General features: G+C 42.8%; 1 protein-coding gene across 1 annotated transcript; it reads right to left on the bottom strand.

The window, feature by feature from the left end:
• Window positions 1-12,146: 12,146 nt before the first annotated feature.
• LOC114056501 (E3 ubiquitin-protein ligase Topors-like) lies at window positions 12,147-13,712 on the bottom strand. The gene has a single exon (XM_027881741.1). The coding sequence runs from the start codon at window positions 13,527-13,529 to the stop codon at window positions 12,201-12,203; it is 1,329 nt and encodes a 442-aa protein (XP_027737542.1). The 5' UTR covers window positions 13,530-13,712; the 3' UTR covers window positions 12,147-12,200.
• Window positions 13,713-14,604: the final 892 nt, after the last annotated feature.

The following is a 14,604-nucleotide window of genomic DNA, read 5'->3' as shown; positions in this document are numbered from 1 at the left end:
CTTCTCCTTACTTTTTAACTGTTAAAGATTTAGGTTTCATTCCTGTTTTTTTCATTACCTTTGTCTTCTCTGTACTTTTACTTTCACCTCAAGATGCTTATTGGCTGAAACCTCACCATTCTTGTCACCTGGAAATGCAATTAGGTTGTTCATCCGTGCCTCTCTGGTGAGGTTCTCCCCGTGTAGAAGAGCACTGGAGGAACTTCCTATATGTTTCACAAAGATTTTCATCCTCCAGTCAAACATCTCAACTAATTTGGACTTATAAGCAGGCAAGCTTCAAATCTGTATTTGTGCTAAATATTTTGGAAGAGAGAAAATGTCATTTTAGTGTTCAAACCTGTTTCCAGTTATAAGCATTAAGAAGCAGTTATGAAGAAGGTAACAAACTATCCTTCACCTATTCCCCATTAAGTGTTTTTATACACCCCTGCAAACATTCTACAGTGTTTGCTGATAAAAAGACAGACTCCATGGCACCATAACTCATCTGCTGTGGCACCTCCTAGACTCTTCTCACTAGTGCTTAAATATCAGCAGCATTTCTTATAACTAAAAACAAACATTTGAAGGGCCCAAAGTATTAGACATTATGTGCTATTGCTGTTTCTTTTATTTATTTTAAAGCAAGTAACCTGTAACCTGTACAGGGACACCTGTAAAAAAGATACTTTGTTGGTCTAGTATTTCTGAAAAAAAATTAAAATTTTTGTCCACTTTCTTGTAGAGGATATATTTTTACTCTTTGTAATTTGGCAGATACAATTCTGAGAATTTCATTTCTCAACAGCACTGTCGCAGGAATTAACAAAATGGAGGGATTCAGCTGCTTCCAAGTCCCTTTCTGGCATTTGTAAAAGTAACTGTATCCTTCTTAGGAAGCATCCCAGTCTGTGCGATGATGATTGCAGTTACTTTTCTATCCCAGAAGGTTATTCAAGAGTTCTATCTCAGAACATTACTCAAGTCAGTAGGGACAGGTTGTCATATATCTGCTCAGAAGCCAGTAGAAATGTTTGTAAAACCCTTTTCGTATGATTATTTTCTAAGTAAATATAAGTACAAACCCCTCCTCCCCCCAAATTATCTAAGATACTTGAGCATTAGATTTAACACGCAACTCATTATATATACTTACATACAAATAGCTGTAGAAGTTGCAAATAAATGGAAATAAAACATACCTTAAATGGGAAAACTTCACACTTAGGCTTGAAAATATATACACCTAAGAAAAACCAGAAATAACCTGATTTCTCTTGGTAGGAAGCAGTATATTGCTGCTCATACAGTTGCCGCAAGTGAACTATTTGAATTTTTAGTTGGGGAAAGCAGAACACTTTTTCCATTCCTGCTTTTATATCAAAGTGAAGTTATTTAAGATTTATGCTGACCTGTTCTCCTTTATCACTCTACAGATTTCTGTTGGTTCATGACGTAACTTGACTCTTTAATGTTATTCTTTACTCTGTTTTATACTGTGTTATTTAAAAAATATTTGCTCTAAAAGAGGGAAGACATATTTCTAATACAACCACTGTTAGTAATTCTATGTATTCGAAGTCATTAGACTCACTTGTCAGCTGGTGCTGTTTGTGTCATCATCCCTAAAAAGTGTAAGTATGTCTAGTAAAAATCAACCTTTGAATTTTTAATAGTGAGAGTCTGTGACAGTGGTTTTGTTTATCCTTAAATGTATGAAAACACACATGTTCAAATTCAGTAAAAAACTCATTTTCACGCTATCCAAAAATTTGAAATTTCATTAAATAAAAAGCTATTATCAAAAGAAATCTTACAGCTCTAAGATAATTTTCTTTTTTTCTTTCCTTTTTTTTTTCCCTCTAAACACTGCATCTGAGCAGGAGTTTGTCCACTCTGCTCATATTCAGACTCTACCAAATCATAATGAGCCCTACAGTTGTTCATTCTTTGTTTGCTCAAAGCACTGGCTCTAAGACCCTGTTTATTTTTTAAAAATAACTACAAAACAATAAAGTTACAAAATACTTTTTAATTAATGCAATTTTATAGTTTTAACTGTCTGAATAGACAGCATAGTCTTTTTTTATCACCAGTCATAGGCCCAGCTATCCAGAAGGATGCCACACTAGAACACTGTTCACAGAAAGTGTGATTTTAGAGATAAATTTTAGAGAATTATTTTATGTGATCATTGGTCCTAAAAAGCAATCCCTCTAACAATTTCCAAAAGCTGAGATACTATCCTGTACCAACATGCCAAAGTATCAAAAAGAAAGTTAGAAGTCACATGTAAAGACCTTATGTTAGATTAGAAAAAGTTCTGCATGCCTACCCTTCAAGAATCTGCTCTGAAGATTTTCTAAATCAGTTTGAAATACTTAGATATTTTACATAAAGTTCAATAGGGAGAGCATATTAGCAACTTTTCAAATTACTATTGTTATATCCTGTTTTCAACATTGTGGCTTTGCTGGATCTCTGCTGAGGATTGCATTGCAAAGTCGTAAACATAAAGGTATTATGTTATTAGACCAGGAAAGCTGAATCCTAGTTCAGAAAAAAAATCAAAACAAAGCAAAACACATGAATAGAAAATACTAAGTGTTTTGCAGGACCACATTCAGAACAAGAGACCTAGAGCTTCTGAAATGAGAAAATATAAAAACTCAAGCAAGCAGCAAAATCTTTGCCCTAAACAGTAAAACATCCTATTGAATACCTAAGAAGTTGTTTTTCAAATTATACTAGCAATGTACCATGACATAGTAATGATAGTAATGGCATTTATCTGCAAGATGTGTGTGATGGCAATACAGGATTTTAGTTTGCTAAGAGCTTTCTGCAGAACTTGATGGATGGTATTAACTATATACAGGGCTGGCACCCTAGGTAAACCTTTGTGTTGGTTTTGTCTGGGTTAGAGTTAACTGTCTTCACAGTGGCTAGTATGGGGCAATGTTTTGGATTTGTACTGAACACAGGGTTGATAACGCAGACATATTTTTGTTATTGCTGAGCAGCACTTACGCAGAGCCAAGGTCTTTTCTGCTCCTTGTACTGCCCCAGCATCATGTGGGCTGGTGGTACACAAGAAGCCGGGAGGGGACTGTGTAAGTCAACACAGGCAGGAAGCCTGAAAAACTACAAACCACAGCTGAAATGCAGAGAGTAAATTTATTTCATTACCTTGCTAACTGGAGGATCCCGAAGCAACGCCTGGGCAGAGACACACAATCAGGAACACTGCCACTGTTAGGCTCAGCCCATCCTGAAGGACGGGGTATCTGCTGTATGCTGCAATTTATCAAAGGCCCAGGGTGTGTTCTCCCTTGTGCTCTTTAGAATCTCTGAGTTTGGATCTCTCTCCCAAGACAGGGAGCTCAAGTCCGTCCATGAGAATACCTCCAAGATTCTGTAAACTCCTATGTTATCTCTACACAGAAATTCTACTTCTCAAAACAGACAGAGGACAAACAGCAATAGCCATAATAGATAGGGTTTCTCACACTGTTTTTTTCCAGACCTCAGCATTCCCAGCTGCAAGGTCACTTTAGCATATCTGCCATCTTCCTTGACATTGTCCTGCTTTCAAACCCTTCCTACCAACTTCCAGCTGCTCGCTCAAGAGACCACTGGTGCTGGGGCTGGAAGTACAGGACATGGTAATTTGCAGAGGCACTTTATGAGCATGTAGGAAGAAGGGAATAAACATATAATAGTCTAAGGCAAATGTCCCAGTCCTCCTGACAGGGAGTTAAATCACTCAGCAAACATGGCACAGATAGGTTGCCTCAGTCAACGTATGAAGTTCTGTCAATGTCAAATGTTCCTCTCACTACAGCTGACTCAAACTCAGAGCAGTGTACGTGGTGTTGAGACAGGAGGTAGCTCATCGGCAACTGATCTGGTAAGGTTCCCAGGTGTAGTGCACTTACCTCCACATTCAGTGAGACAACAATTGCCTTTGGTGTCCAATTTAAACCTTGGTGAAGGCATACTCCAGGTGCTCTATGTCATACAAATCTACAAAGCACGATGAGTCAACCTGTGATAAAGAAGGAAAATAGGAGTCATCTCTTTTCAGTAATACATATGCTGTTGCTCCAGCTCCTTGAGATAAAATTACTCCAAGTCTGGTAACCTGAGATGGGGGGTAATTGCACACACCGATTGAAGAGGTATGGTTTGTGTTTTTTCAGACTGAACTTCAATTTGATGGTGGGTTCATGGCACCACTAGATAAGGCCCAGGTATTTGTCAAAGATGCCTGAAATACAAGAACTAGAGAATTTGATATCAACAGACGATGTACCATAAGGAGAGAAGCTGGAGTACAAAACCATACTGCATTGTCAGGCATTATTACATGAATTTTCATATTTAGACTAACAGGCTGTGATCCCACCACACAATTCATTGGTGGAAACAATTCCATTTCCCCTGTAGACTTTTGAGGATGGTCTTGTGCAGGGCTAAGGGCTGGACTTGATGATCCCTGTGGGTCCCTTCCAACTCAGCAGATTCTGTGATTCTGTGATTCTGTAGTTAATATTTTGGCAGAGACACCATCTGGAAGAACCTCGGTCCTCACAATGTTTTGTACTGGAGGTGATGCAATATGATCACAGAGTGTTTGGTTGTGAATATTCAGGTTGTTTAACAAGAAAACTGCTTTGGCAAGGTGTATTCCAGTGTTGTAAAGTTTTAGCACTAGTTAACTTTTTCAAATATCCCTTCAGCATCCTATTCTTTCTTTCAATCCAGCTTGGGGATGGTGGGCAATGTGGAACTGCTTATCAGCATCTCATTCCCAGTCTATACAAACTTCCAGGGTTGCCCCATCCCAGGTGCAGAATCTGACACTTTCTTGTGTTGAACTTCCTATGGTTGGTGATTGCTCAGTCCTCTAATTTGTCAAGGTCTCTCAGCAGGGCCTCCCAGCCTTCAAGGGACTCAACAGCTCCTCTCAGTTTTGTGTTGTCTGCCAACTTGCTTAGTATCCCTTCCAGTCCTGCATCCACATCATTTATGAAGATGTTGAAGAGCTCAGAGCCTAAGATGGAGCCCTGTGGAACCACATTAGTGACAGGTCACCAGTCTGATGTTACCCCGTTCACCATTACCCTCTGTGCTCAATCTGTGAGCCAATTGCTCACCCACCACATGATGTGTTTCTCCAGCTGTGCTGGACATTTTGTCCAGGAGGATACTGTGAGATACAGTATCAAAAGTTTTACTGAAATCCGAAAGGATTACATTAACTGGCTTCCCCTGATCAACTGTGTGGGTTACCTTGTCATAAAAGGAAATCAGGTTTTATAAGCAGGACTTTCCTCTCTCATGAGAGCCATGCAGGCTGTGACCAATGACTGCATTGTCTTTCAGGTGTTTTTCAATACTTCTCAGAAAATTCTCTGTAACTTTATACCAAGAACTGAAGTGAGACTGACAGGCCTGTAGTTTCTGGGGTCCTTCTTCTTGCCCTTCTTGAAAATCTGGGCAATGTTCATCAGCTTTCAGTCAGCTGGGACCTCTCCAGATTCCCAAGACCGCTTGAAACCTCATAGAGGTTTTGCAATGACATCAGACAGCTCTTTGAGGATTCTGGGATGAATCCCATCAGGACCTATAGATTTGTAGGGATCCAGCTGGAGCAGCAGATCCCTCACAATTTCAGGGTTGACTGGGCATTGATCATTCTCGCAGTCATGGTCCTCCAGCTCAGGGCACTGAGACCCTCTTGGTCTGTTATCTGTTTATGAAAGCAGAGGCAAAGAAAGCATTGAAAACCTCTGCCTTGTCTCTGTCCCTGTTTGGGAGGTGACCATCTCCATCCTGTAACAGACCAATAATATTTCTACACTGGCTATTCCCATTAATATATTTGAAAAAAACTCTTTATTGTCCCACACATTTCTGACCAGCTGCAACTCCAGCTGAGCTTTGGCTGTATGAATTTTCTCCCTGCAGCAGCAAGCAGCATCTCTGTATTCTTCTCATGTCACTTGATCTTATTGCAGTGGATATAAACCTTCCTTTTATGCCTTATTTCCAAGAGAAGATCCCTGGTCAGCCAAGTTGGCCTTCTGCCTCACCTGCTTGACTTCCGACATCTGGGAATTGCGTATTCCTGTGCCCTTAGGAGTTGTTTGAAAAGTGACCAGCACTGTTGAACTCCAGCACCTGCAAAAACATTTTTCCCAGGAGATCTTACTTACTAATTGCCTGAGCAGCCTGAAATCTGCTCTTTTCATGTTGAGATTTTGCTGGCACTTTTCCTCCTGTCAACAGAGATATTAAACTTGATGACTTCATGGTCACTGTGGCCAAGAAGGTCACCAGTCTCCACTTCTCTCACAAGATCCCCTCTGTTGACAAGCAGCAGATCAAGGAGGGCATCTTTCCAAGTCGGCTCCCTTAGGACCTGTTACACAAAGTTGTCATCCAGGTTTTTTAGGAGCCTTCTGGCCAGGGTTGTACCAGCCGTGTGATGCTCCTAGTTAATTTATGGCAAGTTGAAGTCCCCCACAAGGACAAGGTCAGTTGACTTGGAAGTGTCCCTTAGTTCCTCAAAGATTAATTCATTTGCATCATCATCCTGGCTGGGAGGTCTGTGGCAGACTCCCACAATACATCTGCATTATTTGTTTGCCCCTTGATTCTTACCCAGAGGCTCCCAACTGTGCCATTGCCAACTGTGGGCTCCATACATTCTAGCACTGCTGTTATATACAATGACACCCCTTTGCCTCCTCTGACCATACTACAGCTAGAATTTGTTTTTCCATCCAGATATAATGTGTAGCAGAGCCTTGTAATGCTTAGGCCAAAATCCTATAGGTTCTTTCTGATTTTTTGACTCAGTTGTCTATCTCAATCCCCCTGAGATTACATTATCTAGAATTATTACTTCTGGTTCAAAATTATATCCTTTCTTAAGAGTGTGTAGTTGAGCATGTTCAGCCAAACCGTTCTTGCAGGCATCAAAGGTTGCTGCCATTCTTGTTGTTGCTTGGTCCATTGCCAAAAGACTTTCTTCTCAGTCAGTTTGTGCAAAGAGCACATTACAGGGACACAGATGGGACAGCTCACCCCAGCTGACCAAATGTATGTTCTACACCATATGATATCATATATATGTAAGTATAAAGTAGGGAGAAGGAGAAGGAAGGGGAGAAAGTTTGGAGTGATGGTGTTTGGCTTCCCAAGTCACTGTTACTCTGCCTTCCTGGAACTGGTTGAATACCTGCCTGCCCATGGGTAATGATGAATGAATTCCTTACTTCACTTTGTGTGCAAGACTTTTGCTTTCCCTGTTAAACTGTCTTTATCTTAGCCCATGGGTTTTTGAGCTTTTACCCTTTCAATTCTCTTCTTCATCCTGCTGGGGGAGAGTGAACAAGTGGCTGGGTGGTTCTTAGTTGCTGGCTTGGGTTAAACCACAACCATCCCCAACAAATACAGACACACCAGGCACACTCGCTTTTTTCTTGCTTCTGATGTATTTTTAAAACAGGAGGCAAGAACTCATCAGCAGATTCATGAGCTGTGCCTGGTGAGCATAATGTCATAATGAGGTAACAAACCAGGTTCCAGAGGGAGTAGAAAATCTCACTGACAGTTCCAGGGGCATGAAGGGTCCCCAGCATTATTTCTGAGCTGCAATGTCTTTGCAGAAGTATCACCCAGGAGAATCTGCAGCAACTTCATCCAAATGTCTGGTTCCTGCCACAGTGATGCTACTACAGCACAATGATAGTGCATAATTTTTTAATGCTACTCTCCTCAAAGAAGGTAAAGAAAGAAGGTAAAGGGATGCAAACTGTAAAAGCATAATGTCTATTTGTAACTTCAATACTGTAAAGGAGCTTATTTGATTAGTACTCTCAGATGTTTCATGCGACCTGTTTAGCTTCATCATGCCTCTTCAATTCTCAGCTCATAGTTCATTAGGGCAGAAGATTTCCTTGCAGATCTCCCATTCCGAAACAGGAACACAGTATTTCCAAAAGCAAAATTTTCCACAAAGTGATGAGCACCCTCTTGTGTTCATGGTGAGCAGAGGCCATGGCCTTCTCATGCTGGAAGCTGTGTTTTAGCCAGCGTTGTATAATCTATATGCTGCTTCTACACTTAGGGAACAACTCATTGCTCTTCCCAGTTGGCTACATACAACTCTGAGTAGACTTTGAGCACACAGATTCAAAAGAGTATGAGAAACAACCATAATGCTGAAGAAACTCATTAAGGATTACATATATGACTCATTCATCAAAATGGAAAAGATAGAATTTTGGGCTGGCACAGTCTCTTGATTGATATGAAGAATAACGAAAGCACCTAAAGGAAACAGTGCAGGGCTTAATTAAGCTGTGCTGGTGATTAATGCCTTTCTTTCAGGGTAAGATCCACCTCTGCTTCTTGTAGAAGAGAAACGTGACAAAAATATCCTTCTCAAAGGTCCTTTGCCTGGACCCAAATCAGCATTGGACTGCATACAGGAAGGTGAGACTGTGGTGTAGCTGATGGTGTCACAGAGCCTGGAGAAAGGCACAGCAAAGGCTTTTTTTGACCAAACTGGTAAAGTCTTGATAATTCTACCTGAAATGAATGTCCATCACTGAGGATATCAGGGAAGACAATGGGGCTTTCAGGTTTTTCTGGTAGCACAATCCTTCTTTTTATACTTTATTCTTCTAGAAAAGGCAGAAATTCTTGAAATGCTCACAGAATTTAGTTTGGGGGGTTTGTTTTGTCCATATAGTAGAAAATACGTTTTTTCAATTCTCTCTCTCAAAAAGAAAAAAGAAAAAAAAAAGAAAAAAAAAAAAAAAAAGAAAAAAAGGAGAGAGAGAGGAAGTAGAACTTTATTGGAACAAAGAATTAGATGCATCTTAGAAGAGGAAAGTAGTGTGGCTTACATAAATTACACAAATTATGTTCATTGAGTCTTTATATATTTAAATGCAGAGAATAGTCTTGCATTTGAACATGTGGGGTTTTGGTTTTGTTTTTTTTACCTGCTCTATGTTCTCAGATGTGGACCTATCTGAATAGACAGCTCCAACTGTGAAATGGCTAAGTACTAGAATCATATAATCATAAAATATTAAGGAGTTAGAAGGGACCTTAAAGATCACCTAGTCCCAGCCCCTCCTGCCATGGGCAGGAATATCTCCCACTGGACAAGATTTCTCAAGGCCTTATCCAACCTGACCTTGAAAATTTCCAGCTTGTTGTCATCAGTGAAATTGCTGAGGGTGCCCTGGATCCCACCGTCCATGTCACCGACAAAGATGTTGAACAGTACAGGCCCCAGTACCAACCTCTGCATCACTGGTCTCCACATGGAAAAAGAGATGTTAACCACAACTCTTTGTGTGCAGCCACACAGCCAGTTCTTTATCTACTGAGTGTTCCATCCATCAAATCCATGTCTCTCCAATCTGGAGACAAGGATGTTGTGCGGGACAGTATCAAATGCTTTGCGTAAGTCTAGGTAGATGATGTCAGTTGCTCTGCCCCATTCACCCTTGCAGTAGCCACATCATAGAAGGTCACCAAATGTGTCAGGCATGATTTCCTCTTCATAAAGTCAGGTTGGCTGCTACAGCCTACATGAAAAATACAGCTAATAGTTCGGCTGTGCAATAAGATAAATAAGAGACAGTCATGACCATGAGTGTGTTTTCTCCACATCCAGGTTCCATGTCATTCAATTCCTGAGCAATTCTCACCTAGGGGGTAATTGTTCCCTTGTTTTGTCTGGGGGTTTTCCCCCTTTTTTTCCTGGTACTCAGTAAGCAACCCCGCTCTTTATCCCAGTAACAAAGAGTAGGGAAATATGCATTTATTTACTATTAATAATTTTCAACAGAATCTTCAGGACACCCCAATGGTTTTAATTATCTCTAGAAATTTAGAGAGACATCTGTTGAAATATACTGTTCTCTGATTAAGCTGCTATGCCTTTTTTTGCTTCTGGTGGTTCTACAAAAAATAGTAAGGCAGTAGACTTTCATAGAACTTTCAGTGTGGGTAATACAGTAAACTAAGTCTTGCAGTCATCATGCACTAGCAATACTCCTTGGTTTTGGTAATTACGTGGGTTACAGGAGAAAACCTCAATGAATATAGCATGTTTTGCCATAAAACTTCCAAGTCTTTGTGAAGTAAACCCACCTTTCTGACTCATTTTATTTATTCTCATTGGTACATTGATAATTCTTCACCTACTTTTTTCTGGTATGATGAAAGCATGGCAAAGTGTTACTGTAATCTTGATAAGGATAAGTTTATCTAAATGTAACAGTGTGTGGGGAAAGGAAACTCAAAGAAAATCTGCTGTTGAGAATATGTTTGAACTGCTGGGATATGTAAACTGGGTCATTTATTTCTTTCTATAGCCTGAAAATATCCGCACATAAATTTAAACTTGTGATTGTGTCAACAATGCAAACCCTTGCAGCTGTACCTTCCTGTTTGTGATTAAATTGCTTTAGAAATAATCTAAAACTCTGTATTTCATTCAAATATGAAACCAACTAGTTTCTGACACATGAAACATTTTATGATATGGAACTTCCTCCTGGACAGACTTGATGAATTGATTGAAAGGTCTAGTGAATCCAGTTTTGTACTCTTTCATTTATCCTGGAGAATTAGAAGGCAATTTATTTGGATGAAAAAAAGCATTGCATTTAGGTAGAATTATACACATGTATGACAAAAAAGCCCTGGTGGACTGTTTACAGCTTTCCAAATTACTGAAACAGAAGACACTTCTTCCATCTATCGTAGGGACAAAGTTATATGTGGAAGATTTATTCCAGAAGGAAATAGAGTTTTCACTCAAGGAGGTTTTTGCTGCTGGGAAAAACCTGGCGTGGGAGAAAACTGGAATACCAAGTCTCTTTGAAAATATGCCCTTTTGGATCACACTAATGCTTCTGAACAAAGTGCATATTCAGAGCTGTGAAGTAGCCAGCAGACAGGTGCTGCTTTTTCCTGCATTGCAGTCCACCCTTCTGGAATTGCTCACCTATCTCCACTGAACTTTCCTGCTCTAAAGCTCCTCCATCAGGTGGACTACCTGCAGAACAGCTAGGTTTAGGAGTAGTTCTTTCATAACCTAATCTAACTGTCATGAAAAAGTTACTCTACTCATTACTGTCACCCTACCATGAATTGGAAATGCCTCTTTACATACACACACAGTTGATGTCAAGCTCACTAACTCATATATGCCTCTTTATAAGCTATTTGCATTGATATGTGGAAATGAATATTTATTTTCCTTTTCCTGCTTTGATAGATGAATTTCACTTAACCCCCTGTGGTTTCTGTGAAATCTAGCCTGCTAGTATTCCAATATCTGAGACTGCATAGTCTAGTTCTTCACTGTGTGCACATAAAAAATTAGAGGTACTGTTGGGTTTTTTTGGAGGCAGTAGCAAGTTGACAGGCTACACATGACTGCCTCAGTTGCATATGCTTCTGCTAGTGCTCCTTTACCCTTTCTGATCATGGCTGTCTTCTTCATGTTGTTTACCTTGCAAAAAACCCTGCTTTTTCACTTTCAGAAGTTTCTCTCTTTCCTAAATGTATAACCATTGGACAGTTCCTGAGGATCAGGCAAGGGCTCAGCTGAGAAGTGTCTTCAATGAAGCACATCCTTTCATGAGACTGTAGCTCTTCAAGGAGCATCATGCCCACCATTTTCTTTTGTCAGAGTAAATCTTCTCTGAGAGAGTGCTGTGACAGCCACAGAAATCTGGTTATTGCTGCAAAGTGGTTTTTGGATGCAGAGAAGTTGTGCTCTGAAGCCCCAATGCCCTGTACCCTGGAAAGGACACTGCTCTTTCAGTCACATGGCATGTCATGACTGGCTGGCAGGACCATTCCCCTCTCAGCCTGTTTTCCCAGAAACCTTTTCTGCCCAGGGACCTGCTAGGTCCCTCCTGTCCCTTTGCCTGCAGAGAACGGCAATGCGGAGAGCAACATAGTGATTCCATCTGGGCATAGGCACCAGCAGCCTTGATTTGGCACATTCTCCTTTGCAAATGCAATCCTCCCCAAGGTGCACTTCGCTCGTGGTGGGGTGCCGGGTCAGGGAAATGTACTGGGAGAAGGGAGATAAAGCAGCCGCCAGAGACTTTGCCAGGGAAATAGCAATTTATTTCCTTTCTCTCGAATGGAGACGTGCTGCAGCCCTGCTAGTGCTGCGGATGGGGTGGCCTCTTGCAGGACTGCGGAGGCTCTGGGAGACTGGCAGCTCTCCTCCTTGGGGCACGCCGAGGCGTCCTGCGGGAAGGGTCCTGCCCCCGGCTGGGAGCGGAGGGGCTGTGGCTGCCGCCTTGGGTGGAGGGACCTGAGGCTGCTGCCCGCTCCAGCTCCTCCTGCTCTGTAGGGACGGGAACAGGCGGGTGGGGGCTGTGGAGCACAGCTTCCGACGTGCTGAGTCGGTCTTCTACGTTGGAGCCTACAGGGCTGCTGCCAGGGGTTGGGTGGAGGGCGGGAATACCCCCTTGATGGGTGCTGAGGATGGCCACAGCGCTGTTTTCCTCCACTCTGCCAGGTTCCACCGCCTCATCCCCCAGCTCCTCCTGCTCTTCCAGCTCCTCTTCCTCCTCCACCTCCTCCTCGTCTGCCACCGCCTCGTCCTCCGGCTCTTCCTGATCTGCAGGGACAGGAGCAGACTGTTGGGGGCTGTCGAGGACAGCTTGCGTTGTGCTGGAGCTTGTAGAGCTTCTAGCAGGGGTTGAATGGGGGACGGGAGTACCGCGCTGAGTGCTGCTGACGGTGGCCACAGAGCTGCTGTCCTCCTCTGGGACAACAGGAGAGTGCAGCAGCCTGTGGGCCTCCTCACTGCACTGGTCCACAATGATGCTGATGGTGCCATGGATCAGATGTTCTGTATGTTCCTCGAGGAAGTCCTGCAGTACCTGGACCAAGACATTCGCAACTGGACCACAGATGGACACAGCATGCAGGATGATGCTCTCCGCAATCCTCGCCATCCACCACCGGGTGCCATATATTGCCTCCAGCTCCCGGCGCAGCCAGGGCACCACAGGATCAAGGAGATGCTCATCTCTTCGGAAAAGTTCTGCCCACACCCTAGGCAGGAGGCCACCCACGGGCTCTGTTCCTGCACCACCTGGCTCAGCTGCTGGCAATATCCCCCGTGGAGAACGGGAAGGGGATGCTGCAAAGTGATAGGGGTTGTTTCTAACCAGCTGCCCAAGAGTTATTCCTGCCCAGCTGCTGGCATCTTCGGGGGCTGTGAAGACACAGTCTATGTAGCTATCTGTCTGCACAGAAAACCTGACAGACTCTATCAGTTCTCTGCACAGTGGGCACACTATTTGCATCTCTGCCCAACGCATAATGCAGCCCAGGCAGAACTGGTGGAGACAGGGCATTACATAAGCAAGGTCATCTCGAGTATCACGGCAGATGGGGCAGTTCCACTCTGTTTCTGTGGCTTTGTCTGTGCCTTCCTGAAGTTTGGGGTGAGATAAGAGTGAGAAGATACTCCCCATCACCGGTGCTGGTACTACCAAAAGGTGTCACACACTGCAAAATGGAGATGCCATGGTCACAAGCTGTCCTGGGGAGCGTAGAAAGAAACACCTAGGCCACTCGAGAAGGACACCCTTCCCGTTCTCAAGGCCTTTGCATCTGTCCTACAGCCTCCCCAAGGGTACTCTCCGTGCCCAGCTCACTTCTCAAGAAGCCTGGCTGCAGGGCTATGAAAACACTACTATTGGCTCCAGGATGGGCACTGAGAGCTGCCAATGGCAGCAACCAGCTGTGGGAAAAGCCTGGCTCAACACTCCAGACCTCATGGACACGTTCAGCGGGAGTCCAGGCATAAGTCAGAGTAGGCCAGGCTCTGTCAGCACCCTAATTTAAGCAGTAAGGAACACAAGATGACAATTTAATATGGTGATGTCACAGTCCTCTGCAAGTGACATCAGCCTCCACCACCTTGTGACATCACAATAGGATGTCTACCCCTACGGTACTCAGACCAACACAGTATGTCAGAGGTTGCCCTCCGCAGGGGTCCCAGTATCACCCAGAGAGGTCCCCAGCTCCTGGGCTTTTCCCAGCACTGCAGGAGGCCATCATATCAGGGTCATTATAGCAGTGCCTCTTCATGTAGGATGAAGCCAGGACCCTGGAAGAGGTTCTGAAAAAGCACCCCAGTGATGCTTATAGAGGAGTCACAAGAGGAAGATTGGCTTTCTACAATTTCTGCTTAACAGCAAAGGGGCTTTGGTCCTAACAGTTAAAGTTTCTGGTGGTAGGAGTGGGACTGCCAGGGTGGCCTATGAATGGTCATACAGACAAGTTCCCTTAATGGAATTACGGTTCAGTTTAGCCAGAAAGGGGGGTGAGGGGGAAAGGACCTATGCATTAAAGTAAAAATGTGGATTATAAAAGGAGAGATGGAAGAAATGGAAACAAAGAGCAAATTATGGATAGAAAGAGTATGTAATACGAGATGCATAGTTCCCATGAACAATAAAACCAGATTTCAAATAAATTAATAAACAGCAAAACCAAACCAAAGTGAAACCTAAATCAAAGCCAATCAACAAAATTAAAAAA

This window comes from Empidonax traillii, unplaced genomic scaffold (assembly GCF_003031625.1).
Source record: "Empidonax traillii isolate 1590-97213 ecotype Southwest subspecies unplaced genomic scaffold, ASM303162v1 scaffold7:size3022706, whole genome shotgun sequence".
Taxonomy (NCBI): domain Eukaryota; kingdom Metazoa; phylum Chordata; class Aves; order Passeriformes; family Tyrannidae; genus Empidonax; species Empidonax traillii.
The sequence above is the reverse complement of the archived record's forward strand: the minus strand, read 5'-3'. Positions and strand labels throughout refer to the sequence as shown.